General features: G+C 39.4%; 1 protein-coding gene across 2 annotated transcripts in view; it reads right to left on the minus strand.

Moving 5' to 3' along the window:
- Positions 1 to 573: 573 nt before the first annotated feature.
- Positions 574 to 16,899, minus strand: part of ripor1 (RHO family interacting cell polarization regulator 1) — a 71,461-nt gene continuing 55,135 nt past the window's right edge. For both annotated transcript variants that reach the window (XM_067588702.1, XM_067588701.1), the window contains exons 15-24: positions 15,997 to 16,723; positions 15,125 to 15,261; positions 14,407 to 14,527; positions 12,887 to 13,022; positions 11,619 to 11,780; positions 11,358 to 11,516; positions 11,069 to 11,265; positions 10,608 to 10,691; positions 9,818 to 9,908; positions 574 to 7,937 (exon numbers count right to left, since the gene is read on the minus strand). In XM_067588702.1, coding sequence (XP_067444803.1) covers positions 7,840 to 7,937; positions 9,818 to 9,908; positions 10,608 to 10,691; positions 11,069 to 11,265; positions 11,358 to 11,516; positions 11,619 to 11,780; positions 12,887 to 13,022; positions 14,407 to 14,527; positions 15,125 to 15,261; positions 15,997 to 16,723 — 1,912 coding nt within the window. In that variant the 3' untranslated portion in view covers positions 574 to 7,839. The remainder of the gene's footprint in view (positions 7,938 to 9,817; positions 9,909 to 10,607; positions 10,692 to 11,068; positions 11,266 to 11,357; positions 11,517 to 11,618; positions 11,781 to 12,886; positions 13,023 to 14,406; positions 14,528 to 15,124; positions 15,262 to 15,996; positions 16,724 to 16,899) is intronic.

Raw genomic sequence — 16,899 nt, forward strand, 5'->3', positions numbered from 1 at the left:
TTAGCCTGTTGAGATAGTACACCAACAAGCAAGCCTAAAAGGTCTTTTAAGTTGTGCACATTTTGCGAAATGTTTGTTAAATGTAAGTTTTCAGTGCTGCCAGTGACACAAACTAAAATCCGCTCACTTTCATTGTATAAGGGCAGAGGCAGAAATCCCAGAGACAGATATCTCAAACCTGGACGAATAAAACCAAGACTATATGTGGCCAGATACCACTAGTGGGAAATGAGAGAATGTTTCTTTTTTTATACTTTGGGTGAACTGACTGTTTGGGTTCTTGAATTAAGTGTTCTGCTTCACATGTAGTACTCCCTAAAATTATGACACTGCCTATTGTGAAATTACCAATCCGACACATCCTACATCTGTTTTATAATGACAGTCACTGTTTGGAAAGACGTCAAGTCTGCTGATGTCTCCCCAGAACCTGAACAACTGTCTAACTCAATCTCAAAAATTCCATGAACTTTTAGGGAAGTGCAAGACAGGCCTCAGCCAGAATATGAATGTGTTATTTGTATGTGTGTCAGCAGATAAGGGTAAATTTAACAAACACAACTGCACATGAGACAATCTTTAAACACATTTTTAATAGTTTGTATATATTTGACACCAGAATGCCTGGAAATATATTTTAGAAAAGAAAAAAAAAAGAATAAAACATTTTGTTTCCAATGCTGCACAGTTTATCAAGCTTGTGGGAAAAATATATACTGTACTGCAGCAGTTTCCCACTGTTTCACACTCTCTTCATTCTTAAATAAAGTATCTCATCTATGTCTTATTGCATCTCTGTCACTATCAAACCTTGAGGCACTTAAATACTGAGATGCTTTATGGATGCAGAGGTATAGGTGCAGACTGCTGCTGTCCTATAGAAACTAAAAATAGTGGTAAATACAATGAATACAGTGGTAGCCATCACATATACATACAGTAAGTCCTCCCCACCTGACATCAGTCCTATGATTCCAGTGACACTATTGCTTTTAGTATGCTGTAAAGTAGACCTAAACAGGCAAATTGTACACAGTATACAACTTGGAATCAGCCCTGACCTCTTACAGTTGAAATCATATCTGAATGTCAGTTCTTTTCATGGACACAACAGTACAGCAGTCATTTCTTATTGCTTTCAATAAAAAGGGGTAACTACTATTATGAGCCATGGCAGAGGATTAGGGCTATGTGGAAAAAATTGTTAAAATCTGGATAAATCTGGATATTGAATTCTGAGATTGAACTCACAATTCATAGAGAGAAAAGCCAGAATTCCTCAAGCTCAGAATTCTGACTTTATTTTTGACTTCTCAGAACTCAAACTACAGCATAGCCTATTTTAAGACACAGCCCTAAGCTCTCGTGTAAAGATGGTTACATCTTTACAAGCATACTCATGTGTTCCTCATAAGAGTCTTAAAAGTTGTAAATTCTCAATTCACTTTAGTTTTGCCAGCAACCTTTGTTACATTATAAATAATTGTCAGTCTCAGAGAAATAAACAGGGTTGGCACATTGTACATTAAGAACCTGAACCCTCCCGATTGAAGACAAAAGCTATGTCCCCATTGCATACTGTACACTAATTGAGTATAGCATGTTACATGTTTACACTGGAGAAAATGATCAAGTGAGGTTCCGTTAAAAGTGTGGTTGATGGTGGACTGGCAGCTTGGCCGATGGGAAAAACAAGTCTGTAGCCATGCTAGCAGCTCTGTGAGGCTGTACTTAGACACAGCAGTACTGCTGTTGCTGCTGTTTGTTGTTGCTAGTCATGTATCTGTTGTTATTGTTGTTGCTGATGTTGTTCTGCGTCTCTGTGTCCCCAACCCCCCTTCTCTCTCTCAACCCAACTGGTCAAAGCAGATGGCCGCCCACCTAGAGCTGGGTTCTGCTTGAGGTTTCTTCCCGTTAAAGGGGAGTTTTTCCTTACCGCTGTCGCCAAGTGCTTGCTCATGGGGGAATTGTTGTGTCTCTCTGTCTGTAAATTAAAGAGTACAGTCTAGACCTGCTCTATCTGAAAAGAGCCCTGAGATGGCTTTTGTTGTGATTTGGCGCTATATAAATAAAATTGAATTGAATTGAATTTGAGCTACGTTTACAGTTAGAGCTAACATGCTCTCAATGACAATGTTAAAGGAAAATTTATGTATTTTTCAACCTGGGCATTCTGACTACGGGTAATGATGAAATTAGCCCCTTGAGTTAGCTATTGAAGCTAGTTGCTCAAACTTCTGGGGGCAACTTGTTGGCTAATCAAACTAGCTGTCTGTTCATCTGCACATTCATTCATTCATTCATTTAATTCATTCATCTATGTTGTTTTGCCGGAGTCCATGATTCCCAAATCTCTACATCCGTGGTGGTGGGTCTTAAGTTAGCATGAACCATAGTCAGAATGGATAGCATTAAAAGAATAACACCCAGGTTTGAAAAGTGCCATAATTTTCCTTGAACATGCTGATGTGTTAGCAGGTAATGTCTATTAGCTCACCATCTTGGTTTAGCATGTTAGCATGACAACATTGGCTTATTGGGACTCATGAAGTAAAACTGAGACTGATGGGAATGTAACCCAAAGTGTTGGACAAACTGAAATTTTGATATGAAGATGTCGCTAGATGAAAAGTCAGAGGATAGCCAAAGTTAACACAATTCATCCTGAGGGGTCAGTACCACATTTCATTTAAACATCATCAACTATAGACATTTTGACTTGTCAAAGCAGGAACAGCACAGGTGGAATCAATAACACTAAAGCTGGCCGCTCTGCATTTAGGTGAATTGCATCGCTCTGGTAGCATGCATGTTCACTAACTGACATACTGGGTTATTTAATGGAATGGAGCCATCATTAATGTTATTATTTACAGCAGTGCTTTTCCTACTTTGAAAAGCCAAAATGTCTGCCGTGACAAGGGTCCATTGGTGGTGGACTGCCATCATTTCCTGTTAGTACAAATTTTGTTTTATACTGCCAGAACAGTGCACTGTCAACATTAATACACAGTACATTGTACAGTATTAGTATACAGTATGAGACTGGGACACATCTACACGCTGTCAACAGTCATCTGGCTGAGATGACTTTCTAGTAATGGTGCTCAGGAGATGTTTGAAAAAGGCAGAGGGGCAACATCCCTGTTACCAGTGTCACTGTGAATCTAATGAATCAATATTACAATAAACAGGAACAACTTGTCATGGGGCTGGACATTTAGGCATTTTCACTGACACTGGCCAAACTCTGTGTGGATAACATGGTGGACTATGAAGAAAACAATGTTATGTATAAAGCTACAATACTCCATGTACACTTTTGTTAAACCTGCAGAAATATGGCCATTGCTTAAAGAATAATACCTGTGTTTTTACATATTCCCCCCCCCCCCCCTCCTAAAAACACATTTCTGAACATGAGTGCTGGCCATTTTCCAAGCTTGTAGTGTTACATTTTTTTAAATGTAAACATAGCACAAAAAGTAAGGAAATTTGTGTTTGGTAGATTATTTCTTTGTTGTAATGATGCTTCTTGGCAATAAATCTTATATCGTTGGAAAGCCTGTTTATTTCCCTTTTATGTGGTTTACGCCCATGAAAAATATGCCAATCTTCTCTGCCAATGCCAAACAGCTTATTCTGCCATTGACTCTTGTTTGGTGTTTGGTGGATTTGGAGAGATTACCCCTTAAATATCAATTAATATCTCATAATTTTATGAGATCTGTATCTCATAATTAAAAGAAAATATCCAAAAACTTTGAGATCCTATTTCATAATTGTGAGGAAATTATCTTGTAATTAAAAGGTTGTCCTCTCATATTTACAGATCTTGTAATTATGAGTTACTAAATCATAGCTATAAGCTACAGATCTCGTAATTATGAAATACAGTCATAATTATAAGATACACATTTTGTAATTATAAGATACACATTTTGTAATTATAAGATACTCACTCATATTTATGATAGATAGAGGTCATAATTGCATCGACACTGGCATACTAAGGTATTCAGTGTTTTTCTTGGTGAATACAATGCACTTCTGTACTTTGGAAAATGGTCAGCAGAATCCTAAAGATTTTAATATGTCATTTGCAGTAAATAGCACAAAACATGCAAAAACAGTGGTATGGCCCTTTAAATTATATCCAGTCCTATTTGAATTATTCCTATTCAAATGTATAAGCATTCCAATACAAATAAAAATTGTAATTTTTTCCTAAATGTCAGAAATTTTAAATCACTTGCTAATGAACTGATCCCAGAGCTGCATGTCTATCTCTACTCTGCTCAGTGATTTAGTCCTCCACAGCTGTCTGTGAGAGTAATGCAAATATTCAGTAACTTCAGACAAAAATCCACCCCCTTTACAGCAGATACTGTATGTCAGTGGCACAGTTAAGTGCCAAAGAAAGTAGTGTCCTTATCAGTCAGTCAATGAATCAGTTCATCAAACTGATTGGTTGAACAACTGAAGATAAACTGTGTCATTATACAGTAAAAAAAAATGCATCTCAGAAAAACAAAGTATACATTTACAAATTAAGACTCTGCTAAAATAAAAACAATTTACAATCAAATAACATTTAATTCCAGTGGCATATAGTCATATTATATGTATTTTCATAAACAATAAGATATGTAAAGAGTAATGGCACTGAATTGCTTAAACCATTCTCTGTGCAGAAGCAACTTAACAAGTTTTCTACAGTCTCAAACCTTTATACAAAACTACAGTGTGAGTTATATTTTTTCTTTTTAATCTGTTGAGGGTATTTTGACAACATTTAGTATAAAGCCCCGTGAGGCAGAGAATGAAAAGGTCACGTGTTCTTTTGCCTTATTTTTTCTCTTTTGAACTGAAAGACATTTCACAGTTAATAAGCCAGCAGTGTTGCAGATATGAGATAGGAAGCAAATGGATTTTTGTTCAGTTGTCTGTGTAAGTTTGCTAGGTCAGACATGCTGCTGGCTGTTTGAGCTGTAGTATCTACAATGTCACAGGTTCCCTCCCTGCATCAGCCACAGTATGTCATCCTGAGCAACACACTGAAACCATGCCTGCTCACCCAGTACAAATGGCTTTATAATACCATTGGCTAAAGGACTCTAGCTCTACCGACATTCCAGGAAGAATGTAAGAACATACAGTACAACGTATCTTTTCCAATCGTATCAACCTATACAATCTAATAAAAATCTCAAGAATTAGTTTGGCTCTCCTCCAACACACTCCTATGACCTACAGGACACTTTTGACACTCCTAAATCAAGATTTTGATAGTCCTTCTGTGGGAACAAGTACTGGTTTGCACTCAAAAATTAAGATCTTCAAGGCAGGAACAAAAAATGTTGTACTGTGGACGTGGTTCCCCACCTCATAAGGCCTCAGTATGCTTTAAGTGAAGTACTTGTCTAACAGCATCTGAAACCCCACTTGCGTCCGACAATTTATGTAACACGCAATCCGATATCAGGTCCACTTTACACGGCGATTGACCAGGTGAGTGCAGGTGTGAAAGCATGCAGGGTTTGAACTTTTCTCTTGAGCTCTTTACACAGCTACTTCTGTTGGTTTTGGTGTGAACAACCAGGTGCAACATCATGACTACCTTCAAGGAAAGAGTGTCAAAGTGTGCACCGTTATCCCAATTTGTACACCTCATCATGTTGAAACTTCAAAACAAAGAACAGAGTTCTTAGAGAGAGATTGGGGAGGCAGAAGGCTAACAGAACAGTAAAGACTTTTTTGTTATTAGATGTGTTTGGACAACACATCATACAAACTGGTTCTTTTGAAGCATACTGAGGCCTTTACTGTGCAGCAGTGCTATGGAGGAATCACTTCATAACCAGTATGGATAATGGGAATTGGATTACAGCAACCCATAACTCCAAAGCAAAGCAATCCTTTAAACCAATGTTTCTGTCCCTATGGATCTTAATGAGCTCACAATCTCAGTAATCTGCTAGTTGTTCCTGCAGTGAAAAAGAAATTCACACAAATGAGTCCAGAATATCTATATTTCTGAGAACAAACCAATGCTTTTCCCATTTATGTGAGTCAAACACAGTTTCTGTGCACCAGTAAAGTGTGGGCATGATGACCTCCTCTACAGTTCCAGCTTTTCCATTCTGCGGTGCATTACACAATATTGCAAGTCAGGCCGTAGCACTCGCGTCTCAAGTCTGGTCTTGAAACATGTTTTCAATTATCTCTCAGTCCCGTGTGTTTTGACTCGTACTTGTCTTGGCCTCGGTCAACGGTCTGGTTTTCTTTTTTTGCCTTTCTTGCCTCATAGCTGACTGTAGTTCTGCTGTCAGTTCCCCATAGAGATGCAAATTTCTTTAAAATCACGTCATTGTTCGGCACTGTCAATAAGTAATACAGATTATCTATTGTGTGTTTTTGCCATGTAATAACCAAGCATACTCACTTTAGACATGTAATTTTATGCACAAATGTGTGTTAAGACGTTGGACTTTGATAGTTAACTTTCGCATTGTGCAAGAATATTACCTTTCCAGTATAATTAGATATATCGTGTGGTAATTAGCCCTGGATTGAATCTCATTTGTCCATCGAATTGGACAAAATCATTTTACAAATGAATAAATGTAACTAATAACAAAACATGTTTAGTAAATAAATAATGAAACATTTAGGCAGATTAACGAACAAAAAAAGGACAACATGAATGGGCACCGTTTTGTTTCTTTGTTCTTGATTTCAATTTAGAATCTCAAAACTGCTCAGACTTGGACTTGACTTGATTTGGACTGGACTTAGGCAGTCTTGACTACAGCCCTGGTGCAAGTACTGCAGACAGTGATCTGGCAAAAATTCAGATATGTTAAACCAATGGCCACAGTATAGGCACTGCTGTATGAGAAAAGCCAGTTGTTAATGTTCAGTTGTCACTTCATAGAACAAGCTGGGTTGTTCAAAAACATCCTTGAGTCTAAACTAGAGACAGCAGTATTCAGTAGGACATGTAGTTTTATGTGATGGCAGGGTTAGTGGTAGTATTATACAGTAGAACGCCATAGTCAGTCTACTGCATGTATGCCCATTGGTTCACCATGTAACCAGTCAAACCCACAGTTTAAGTCAAAGTAATAGAACTTTGATATTAAAAATACAAGAAACTAAAAAATTTTTGGCACTTTGTAGACTATGAATACAGGAATTAGCTGACAAGGTGACTTTAGATAGCTTTGCTAGCTTACTTCAAAATCATGTATTTGTGTCTGGGCTGTGGAGGGACATGTCCGTGATGGCAAGGAATAAGTAGGAACTCTATTACCTGAATATGACTCACAGACATGTTCCTCCCTGTTCTCCTAACTCCCCCACATCCACTTCCCTCAGTATCCATTCGAGCCTTCCATCCCTTCCTTTAGCCATCCTTCCATTCATGCCTGCTCACATTGTACATTCTTCCCGGCATCTTTACAGTCCAACTGATTTTCTCTGAGTAGTTAGCACACGTTGATATATTAAATTGGTTTGTGTAGCTTACTGACTAAATGTTTGCCCAGTGATGAGTAAAGTTGTAGTTCTTGATGTGAGTATTAATTATTGCAACCTCTTTGACAGTGTATACTGTATATCATGTATTATATATTGTCTCTGTATGTTTTAGTGGTGGGAACAGGGTGGAAGAACAGCATACTGTGTATTCTAATGATGTTGTATCAAAGCTCTGCCAAAACACAACATTCATATTGTATAGCTGACTTTCTGGTGTTGTTGCCACCCCTATGTGTGTGTGTGTGTGTGTGTGTGTGTGTGTGTGTATATGTGTGTGTTTGTGTGTATAGTGTAGTGTTAGAATGCTGTGCTGGCCATGCTTCCAGGAGCGAAGAGTCTCGGTATGCCATCCTGAGACATCTCAACGTGTCTGTGGGCCATCTTCCCCTCCTCACCTGCTCCGCACGATGAATGGAAGAACAACAAAAAACAGATGCAAAAAATGAACGAAAGAATGGGTAAATGAATGAATGCATTCATCCTCTCCATTGACATTTGTTTGGAAAAACTCAAATGGGTGAATACAAGACGGATGTGTATGTCTTATTTCTGGCTTAATGATTTTCTTCTATCAAAAATGTATGTATGAATGAAAGAAAAAGATGAATGACAGAAAAAAATAACAAGTCATTTTAGTCACCACAGTAAACGTATAAGAAGTAGCAAGTGCATAAAGTGCTCTTTTAACACCATGGGTCTTGTTTTCATAGTTTTAGCTATTATTATTATCAGTTATAAGCAGAGGTGAGTAGTAACAAGTTACGTTTACTGATACATGTACTTAAAGCTGGAGTGCGGGACTTTTGTCTCCCCCTTCTGGAATTATGAGTGATTACAAAAACACTGTCCATGCTGTCGGCGCCTGCATATGGGTGATCTCGCTGTCTGAAGCTAATATGAAGCTTCAGTCGTCCAAATGACTCAAATCAAGTAGATATCTTTCAATGTTACAGTCTTTTTAGTGCCAAAGTTCCTCTTTTTGTTACTATACTTCCACCGCAGCTCAACAGGGAAACACTGTCCAAGGAAACACAAAGAGGGAATTTGATGGTAATAAGATTGTAAATGTGTCAGATATCCACTTGATATGACTAACTCAGACTGTTCAAGCCTCATATAAGCTTCACATCAACTTTTAAATGACTGTGTGGACACACTGTGGATTTTGGCCTCCATCACTTACAATGGAAGCACATTTGAAGGGGATCTTTTAATAGCCAGTATGAACAGGACGAATGATTACAGCGAGGAAAACCTCTTTCACTGTTCATATGGACATCTGACTGTTGTTTAAAGACACACTTGAAAAATTGTGAACCTGTCCTTTAGGTAACCTTTGAAAGTAAATTGTATTTGATGGAGTAGTTTACACACAGCTTACTTTTTACTCTTACTTGAATAGAGTTTTAGAGAAAACTCATTATTAATATTATTATATTCGAGCTAATGGTGTGCTTCTTTGCTAATGTTTTATGGTCATTCATTTAGCCTGATGAAGATAGACAGAAAAAGAGAGCAAATGATGCATGCATAATAGAAGACATACTACTTTTATTTCATGCAGACATGCCTGATATAACATTTCAACCACAGATGCTCTTCTTCAGGTAAAAGTGAAGAAGTGAACACACCTGTATTTAATAGGCAATTCATGATGAAATGTCACATCATTATCTCCTTATGATCCTGAATGAGTCTTCTGATATTAGACATTTTCAGTATCATCGGAGACTGATTTGGCCACTTCTGTTATCTTATTGTCTTTGTTTGACTGGTTATACCCAGACACGGAGGACTCACCACATCCAGGACATTGTAACATGCTGACATCATATTTACTTTTTGGCATAATAACGCTACTCAAGTGGCTTTTTCAGTCGATACTTCTGCACTCCAACTCAAGTAGTTATTTTGATGACAACTTCTACTTGAGTTCTACAGTTTTTGGCTCCTCAGCATACCTCTGGTTATGAAAACATTATACTCATTATAGCTGAGATGTAGGTGAGACAAGTCTAAGTAACATTGCATCATGAGTGATCAGCTGTTTAATAAGTCCAGATTAACCCAATTATCCAAATCATTCAACACATGCAGGCTGGATTTCTGCATTTATTTAGCTTATTGCAATCCCCCGGTAACATAATAACATCCACCTATAGTCACTCAGCAACTACCTTTCCTTTGCTTTGTGCTTTTCGCTACCAGCCTCACATTTTCTCCAGGAAATGTACTGTCTAGCTGTCACTATTAATATAATGATGGTTATGATTACCGAGCACTAGCAGAGCTTGTTTGGCAGCATCTCGAACTTCCTCCTTGTCTGTCCGACAAAGATACACTAATTGGTCGATGCTTTCTTTGGCCTGGAAAACACAACAGGGAATACAGTAGTAAGTATATTCAAACATATTGTAGTACAGTACAAACATGCTGCAGACAAGCTATTCTTTACATTTAACCATTTTCAGGCAAAACATTATGTCAGTGTTTCAGTGCAACAGTACTTTAACAGCAAGACGACATGGTGTAATATTGATCATTAGCAGTGGTGGAAAGTACATTTACTCAAGTACTGTACTGCATTTCAGATGTCTGAGTTGTTAACAGCTCCACCAAATAGTGATTTTTCCCTCTAAACTTCTCACATAGTTTCATTTCAATAAATGTTCAAATGATCCAATATTTCACCAAAAATAAAAGATTAGAGAAAAAGTCCAAAAACAGATTTGTGTATCAGAACTTTGTTTTTTCTTCTTTCCTCTCCCATTAATCATCTCACGATCCCTCAGATTTATCTGCTGACCCGTTGGAGGGGCCCAACCCCTAGGTTGGGAACCACTGGACTAAACTAGCTAACTGTATATAAAGTAGTGTAAACTAGCTCCACCTCCAGCAGCTACAACAGTAACATGCTGCTCTAACACTGATGCTTCACTATTAATAATCTAATGAGTAAAAGATAAAAGTAAAAGATTGAAATATTTCTTCCACCACTGATCATTTGTCCGATACCTAAAGACACATATAGTTCAATGATACCACCTTGTAGCAGTTGTTTGTACCTTGAGACAAGCTAAAGCCTTGCATCCACAGACTCTGGTGTCCACGTTTTCGTCTTCCAGCAGTTCCAGACAGCTCACCAAGGCCTGAGAAAGGAATGTTCACAATGTTTACTGTCTTCGATACGCCATCTATGAGGCTGCTGTCTGCGGTTCATGTTACTATCTGCTGGATAGCTGTGGCTCATACCACAAAGCTGGCTTACATTTAACTGGGGTAGATCACCATGGTAACCTGTGCTGCAGGGCTAAGCTGCTCTGGAGCAGGTTAACTCCAGATGTATGTAGCAATGATTAAAAATTAAACTACAAAGGCAGACCTCCCACTAAAAACTCTACACAGATCACATTGACAAAATATGTCTAATTCTTTGGAATATCATAGTGAAACTATGAATGTTTGGAGCCCACATATAGCATGTACTGTACACATACTCACTCACTCAGACTGTGCAGTGTCTCACCTGCTCTCTCTGTCTGGGCTGGGCAGCCAGGCTTCTCAGTACAGAGCTGGCCGAGGCTGACACTTTGCCTCGTGGGTCTTTGAGTAATTTGGCCACAGCATGAAGTCCTTCTCTCCTCAGGCTGCACTCTGGAGGCCGCCTCAGGGCGTGGACAATCACATCCTGGTCACATGACGCCAGGCTCTGCACCAGCCACACTGTAGCAAGGAGGTTACCACTGATTATCACTACTTATCAAACCTTTTTCTGCATTCGTTCTATGGTGTGTCTGTATGTGTGTGTGTAATACCCTCTTCTGCCAGCTCAGTGATATGTGTTTCCATGTTAGTGATGCCGTTAGCCTCCAGGTAACTCCACAGCTGGAACAGCGTCACCATCACTTTATCTCTGTTGCCGCCTCGCCGTGGTAACCGCTGATCCAGCACTCGCTCTGCCAGACACAAGAACACTGGACACACACACACACACACACACACGGTTGTTAATGTGACACCCACGTGCAGCTACACACACACACTAGCATGCACACATGTGACAGATGCTCCTGTACCTGTGTCGGCCATGTTGCTGGCCCTGTCAGGCAGTATGCTGGAGTAAACTGTGGACAGGGTGACCAGGAAACTCTCAGCAGATACGCTGTACACACTGCCCTGCCCCACACACTGTTGCCATAGTGACACAGCACCCATGCACAGGCCCAGCTGTGGTATCACTGATGGAGAGAAGATAGGACAGATGGGAGAGAATAAGGGAAAAAGGGAGTATTTATTTTTTGATGTTAGAGAGTAAGGTCACATCAGCTCACTCAAGTTTTAACACCAAGAGACAGTAGTTTCTGCAGCACAACCCATCAGATTTGCACTTTTAATATTTTTTGTGAAATTATGTGATTTGCAGTATCTCTCTCTCTCTAAACAAAGTTTTGTAAAGGTTTATTTTTTTCTGACAGGTTACAAATGGTGAGAACAATGAGATGTATTTGATCTTAAGGCGCATCATGTATTTGGGTCACAGACCACAGAGCAACACTTTTTTCCATTACCATTTCCAAGTTCTAATCCTGTGCCCCTGTGTTAATTATTCATTTATCTCTTAACATGTTAAATATGTGTCCAAAAAATGTTTTTGAGTATTTTTTATATAAAAATCCCCCTTTTATCTGTAAAACTTAAAAATATTTTTGATGACTCATCTTGAACTTGTGGGTGGTTACATGAATGTATCCAGTCAAATGTGATCTGGGGTGACTGGCTAACCCTGCAAATCATATAAAGCCACATTTGACCTTTAACTTGTGGGTAGCTAGCGGAGCGATATCTGAGAAGGAGGTGATGAGTAGGAGGTGTTTGTTTGGATATTTGCTAGAAAAAACCTTGTTTACGTTTCAAAAGACTGTGGTTGATGTCTAATTTATTCATTTCACCCACGTCCTCCTGCTCCTGATCTAACAACAAAAGGTGATGATGGTGTGTGCGGAGGCCAACAGTCCACTGAAGCGCCAATGCAGTGACATCTGTAGGATTTCAGTTAAACCTCTCGTAACTAAATGCAGCCCACATGTTCTATTTCACGTGGAAAAACATCACATTAGTGAAGGTAAAGACCCTCTAATTTCAGCTTCACTGTGATTTCAACCAGCATCAGACACAGATCAGTAGAAATATGTATGAATTCATTCTCTGATATCAATTTGTCACATGCTGTAGGTGGACAAGTGTCCATATGTGACATCTTTGTGAGCAGATGATCTACAGACTCCCAGTTAGTCTGTTACAGCCTGTGTGTGGAAGTAATGACTTCATGTAACAGACGGCTTACCTTCAGCAGGCTGTCTGACACGTCGTGGGTTATCCTTGGTGACGCGTCGGATGATTTCGAGGATGCGAGCCTCTCTCAGCAGTCTGTCCAAGGCATACATCTCTCCACACCGCAGAGGACCAAACATACCCAGGCGCTACAGACATAATGCAGCATATTGCTTTACATTACACAACATTACAAAACTAAAACACTAATCTGACCTTCATCATCCATGTCTAATAACATGGATATGATGCAGTTTTATTGATTATACTGTAGTTTATTAAAAAACTGATCAGTATTTTATTGGTTTTCAATAGAAATACCATTAAATGATCACAAATACATTATCATGTTTATATTCATTTATTCATATAAACAAGTATATTTTCCTGATAATAGTTCTGTGCTTTTACTAAAATACTGAATGCATGACATTTACTTATAATGGAGTATTTTTTACATTGTATGGTATTGCGACTTTTTTACTTCCCCCACCACTTAAAAAATGTATTACTTTGATCCACTGGTTTCTATGGGTTACAAGAAAATTGGCTAAACCCTAAATAATTAATAATTAGCTTATTAAATAATTAACTTTGTTCTGAAAAGTATGCAAACTACTATTAATGTTATAAATGATCATGCCGGATAACCAGAGTTGCTGCTTCCTGCTTCAACTGAAATACTACCATTACTTCAGTGCTTGAACTACTATAAATATATAAATACATACACAAATATATCCTCAACTACTACAGATCCTTCACCTTGCTGCTCTTCCTGTCAATGTGTCAAAGTTTCCTTGAACAAGACACTGAACCCCAAGTTGCTCCCAATGGAGCAGCTTGCTGCCTTGTTGCCATGCAAGTCGCAAGACCAGCGCCTTGCATGGCAGCTCCACTGCCATCAGTGTGTGTGAATGGATGAATGAAAGACAAAAAAAGCGCTTTGGTAAAAAGGTGCTATATAAGTGCAGTCAGACAGGTTCACAATTTTTCAAATCTGTCTTCAGGTACCCAAATGAACACTGAAACATGTTTTCCTTGCAAAATTATATTTAAAAGTTTATCTGAAGCTAATATGAAGCTTCAACTGTCAAATGAGTCAAGTAAATATCTTTCAACGTTTCAGTCTTTTTAGTGCCAAAGTCCCTCTTTTTGTTACTATACTTCCACCACAGCTCAACAGGGAAACACTGTCTGAGGAAACACAAAGAGGGAATTTGATGCTTGATATGACCACTTGATCCACTTGATATGACTCACTCAGACTGATGAAGCCTCATAAGCTTTACATCAACTTTTAAATGCATTTTTGCACTAAACGACTGTGTGGACACACTGTGGATTTTGGCCTCCATCACTTACATTGAAAACACATTTGAAGGGGATCTTTTAATAGTCAGTATGAACAGGAGGAATGATTACAGCGAGGAAAACCTCTTTCACTGTTCATATGGACACCTGACTGTTGTTTTAAGACACACTTGAAAACTTGTCAACCTGTCCTTTACAGACAGTGTTGTGGTCTCCTACCAGCAGCTGTGCACTGCAGTTCCTCAGATGGACCACCAGAGAGCAGTCTAAAGTGGTGCAGCCTGAGGTGAGGGGGCAGGCGGGGGAGGAGGGGCTGTCCCAGCCTCTGTCCTGCAGAGACCTACACACACACACACACACACACACACACACACACACACACACACACACACACACACACACACACACACACACAGGATTTACAATTAGGTTTTTAGGTTTAGGTATCAGACTTGTTACAGGGAGTAAACAGCAGGATAAGTACATCCCTGGTTACAACTAAAACCTGCTGATACTTGCTATCAACTGATGCTGTAAACAATAACAAGTGATGGAAAACAGATTGTGACACTGAGCCAAGAAAAGAAATCCTCATGATAGTCATATTTCAAGGTTGTTATGCAAGTAATGAGAGCATAAGGTTTTTCCAGCCTGCTCACATGCTCTCACAGCTGAATACACTAGTTTAACCATCAGAACAGATCTATGCTACAGTGATGGTGCAACACAGCTCCACTAGATGGCAGCAAAATGTGACAACAGTGAGACTCCTCAACAACAGGAGATAGATGTTTCTGCAGATCTGTTGTTCTAATAACTCCATATGTCACCTGTGTGTTTTTTTTGGATAAATCACACACCTTAAGAGCAATGTGAAGTGTGAAAATGTGTTCTCCTGAGGTATTGGGTGTGTTTCAGTCCATTTGTCAGCACTGACCTTCCATTTCTGTTCCTCTTCTCGCCCCTCTCCTCTTCTTCCTCCTCCCAGTCGGATGTGTTAAGGAAGTCAAAGCTGCCCAGAGCCGTTTCCACTGTGAGGCTGACCACGCTGGGAGAACGGCTATGCCTACCACCCTGCACAAACATGCATGCACACACGCAGATATGAACATATGTGTGTAAATTAGGAGGCCAACACATGTGTAATAACTTGAGAAAGAAGCAGGAGCCCTTTAGGTTGACTGATAAGCAGCACAGATTTTATTCTATGAGCTGAATAAATGTAGTTATTAGAGCACATTTGGGGCCAATGCTGAAATTGATACTTGAGAATTTAAAAATCAAATAAATGATATATAAAGATCTCTTAAATTTGTTTTTAATGATTTGTGAGTGAGCAGGACACTTTACATACAATATATACATTAACTTGGCAGTAATCTCTGGTTGACAAACTCAATGACTTTTACCTTAACAGTAAATTACCTTTACTGTTGCTTATTAACTGAGGGGATATTATTATGGATTTTATGGATATTATTATATTATTATGGTGATTACAGGAATAGCATACCCCATAATAAATATTTTTTGCTAATTGACCCGTCATTAATCTTTATAGCCTAATAAACGAACTTCAGAATTAGGTGACACTGATACTTCCTGATTGTATATCTGGTGAGTATTTATTTACCTGCAAATGTTTTGCACTTATTTATACTGTCTCACTGCACTGGTGAACCATGTTAGTATTTTGCTGAATTTTTCTGTTTTGTTGTTTCTGTTCTGTTTTTTCTGTTCAAATTGCACAGAATAAAAAGATTCAAACTCCTGTGAAAGCATCTTCTCTCACACATTCTCCGTCCTCACCTTCAGTGTAACCTGCAGCAGCTTCAGCTCTTGCTCCAGTAGTTGTAGCTCAGGGAACTGTCCTCTGTAATCATCCAGAGAGGAGACTACAGCTCCCAGGGCGTCCTCCAGCCCGCTGTCCACCAGCCTTCCACCCTCTCTGGACAGACAGTCTGCTCCTGCACCCTCCTCCTCCACCGACACCCGGTGGGCCATATACGTCACATCTCCACTCTCTGCCACCATGCTGCACTCCAGCTGTGACTGTGTGTTTATTTGTGACGGAGTGCTAGAGTCCACTCTTTCAGTCCTGGCAATGGGGGAGTTGAGGACAGTGATGGGTGTATCCTGTTGCTCCCTGATTAGGTGTTGTCTATCACTATCTGCTACATCAACAGCTGTTGTGTTTTCCTCAGCAACACCCAGCCTCCTTGGTGACATGTCGGCGTCCGTGGCAACAGAGCTGGGTGGTTCAGGAGTTCTGTTGGGCATCTCCATTTCAATGTCATTGATGGAGATCCCTGACGCCAGAGACATCACCTCCCCTGATTCGCCGGCTGACCTGTCCGTCAACATGATGCCGTCAGCGCTGTTTTCACTGATGTGGCTCAGAGAACGCAAGTAGCTGCGTGAGGCATGGCTGTTGGTCACCGCTACATCCACTGTTGCTATGGGAGACTGTTTTCTTGCATCCTCCTCCTCACTTTCAGGTTTTGTCATCACAGTGACTGCTCCCTTCTCCTCTTCCCTGTAAATCAGTTCATATATCCGTCAATCAAATTATTAATTTATTAACAGAGCACACCATATTCCAAGTAAGAAAACTCATCTCTGTGCTTCAAAAGTCAGTCAGATATGATTTATAAAAATGATATTCCATAAGAATGGAAAGTAAAATAAAAATTAATTCTACCCAAAAAAAAA

The sequence above is a fragment of the Thunnus thynnus genome, chromosome 5 (assembly GCF_963924715.1).
Source record: "Thunnus thynnus chromosome 5, fThuThy2.1, whole genome shotgun sequence".
Classification (NCBI taxonomy): Eukaryota; Metazoa; Chordata; class Actinopteri; order Scombriformes; family Scombridae; genus Thunnus; species Thunnus thynnus.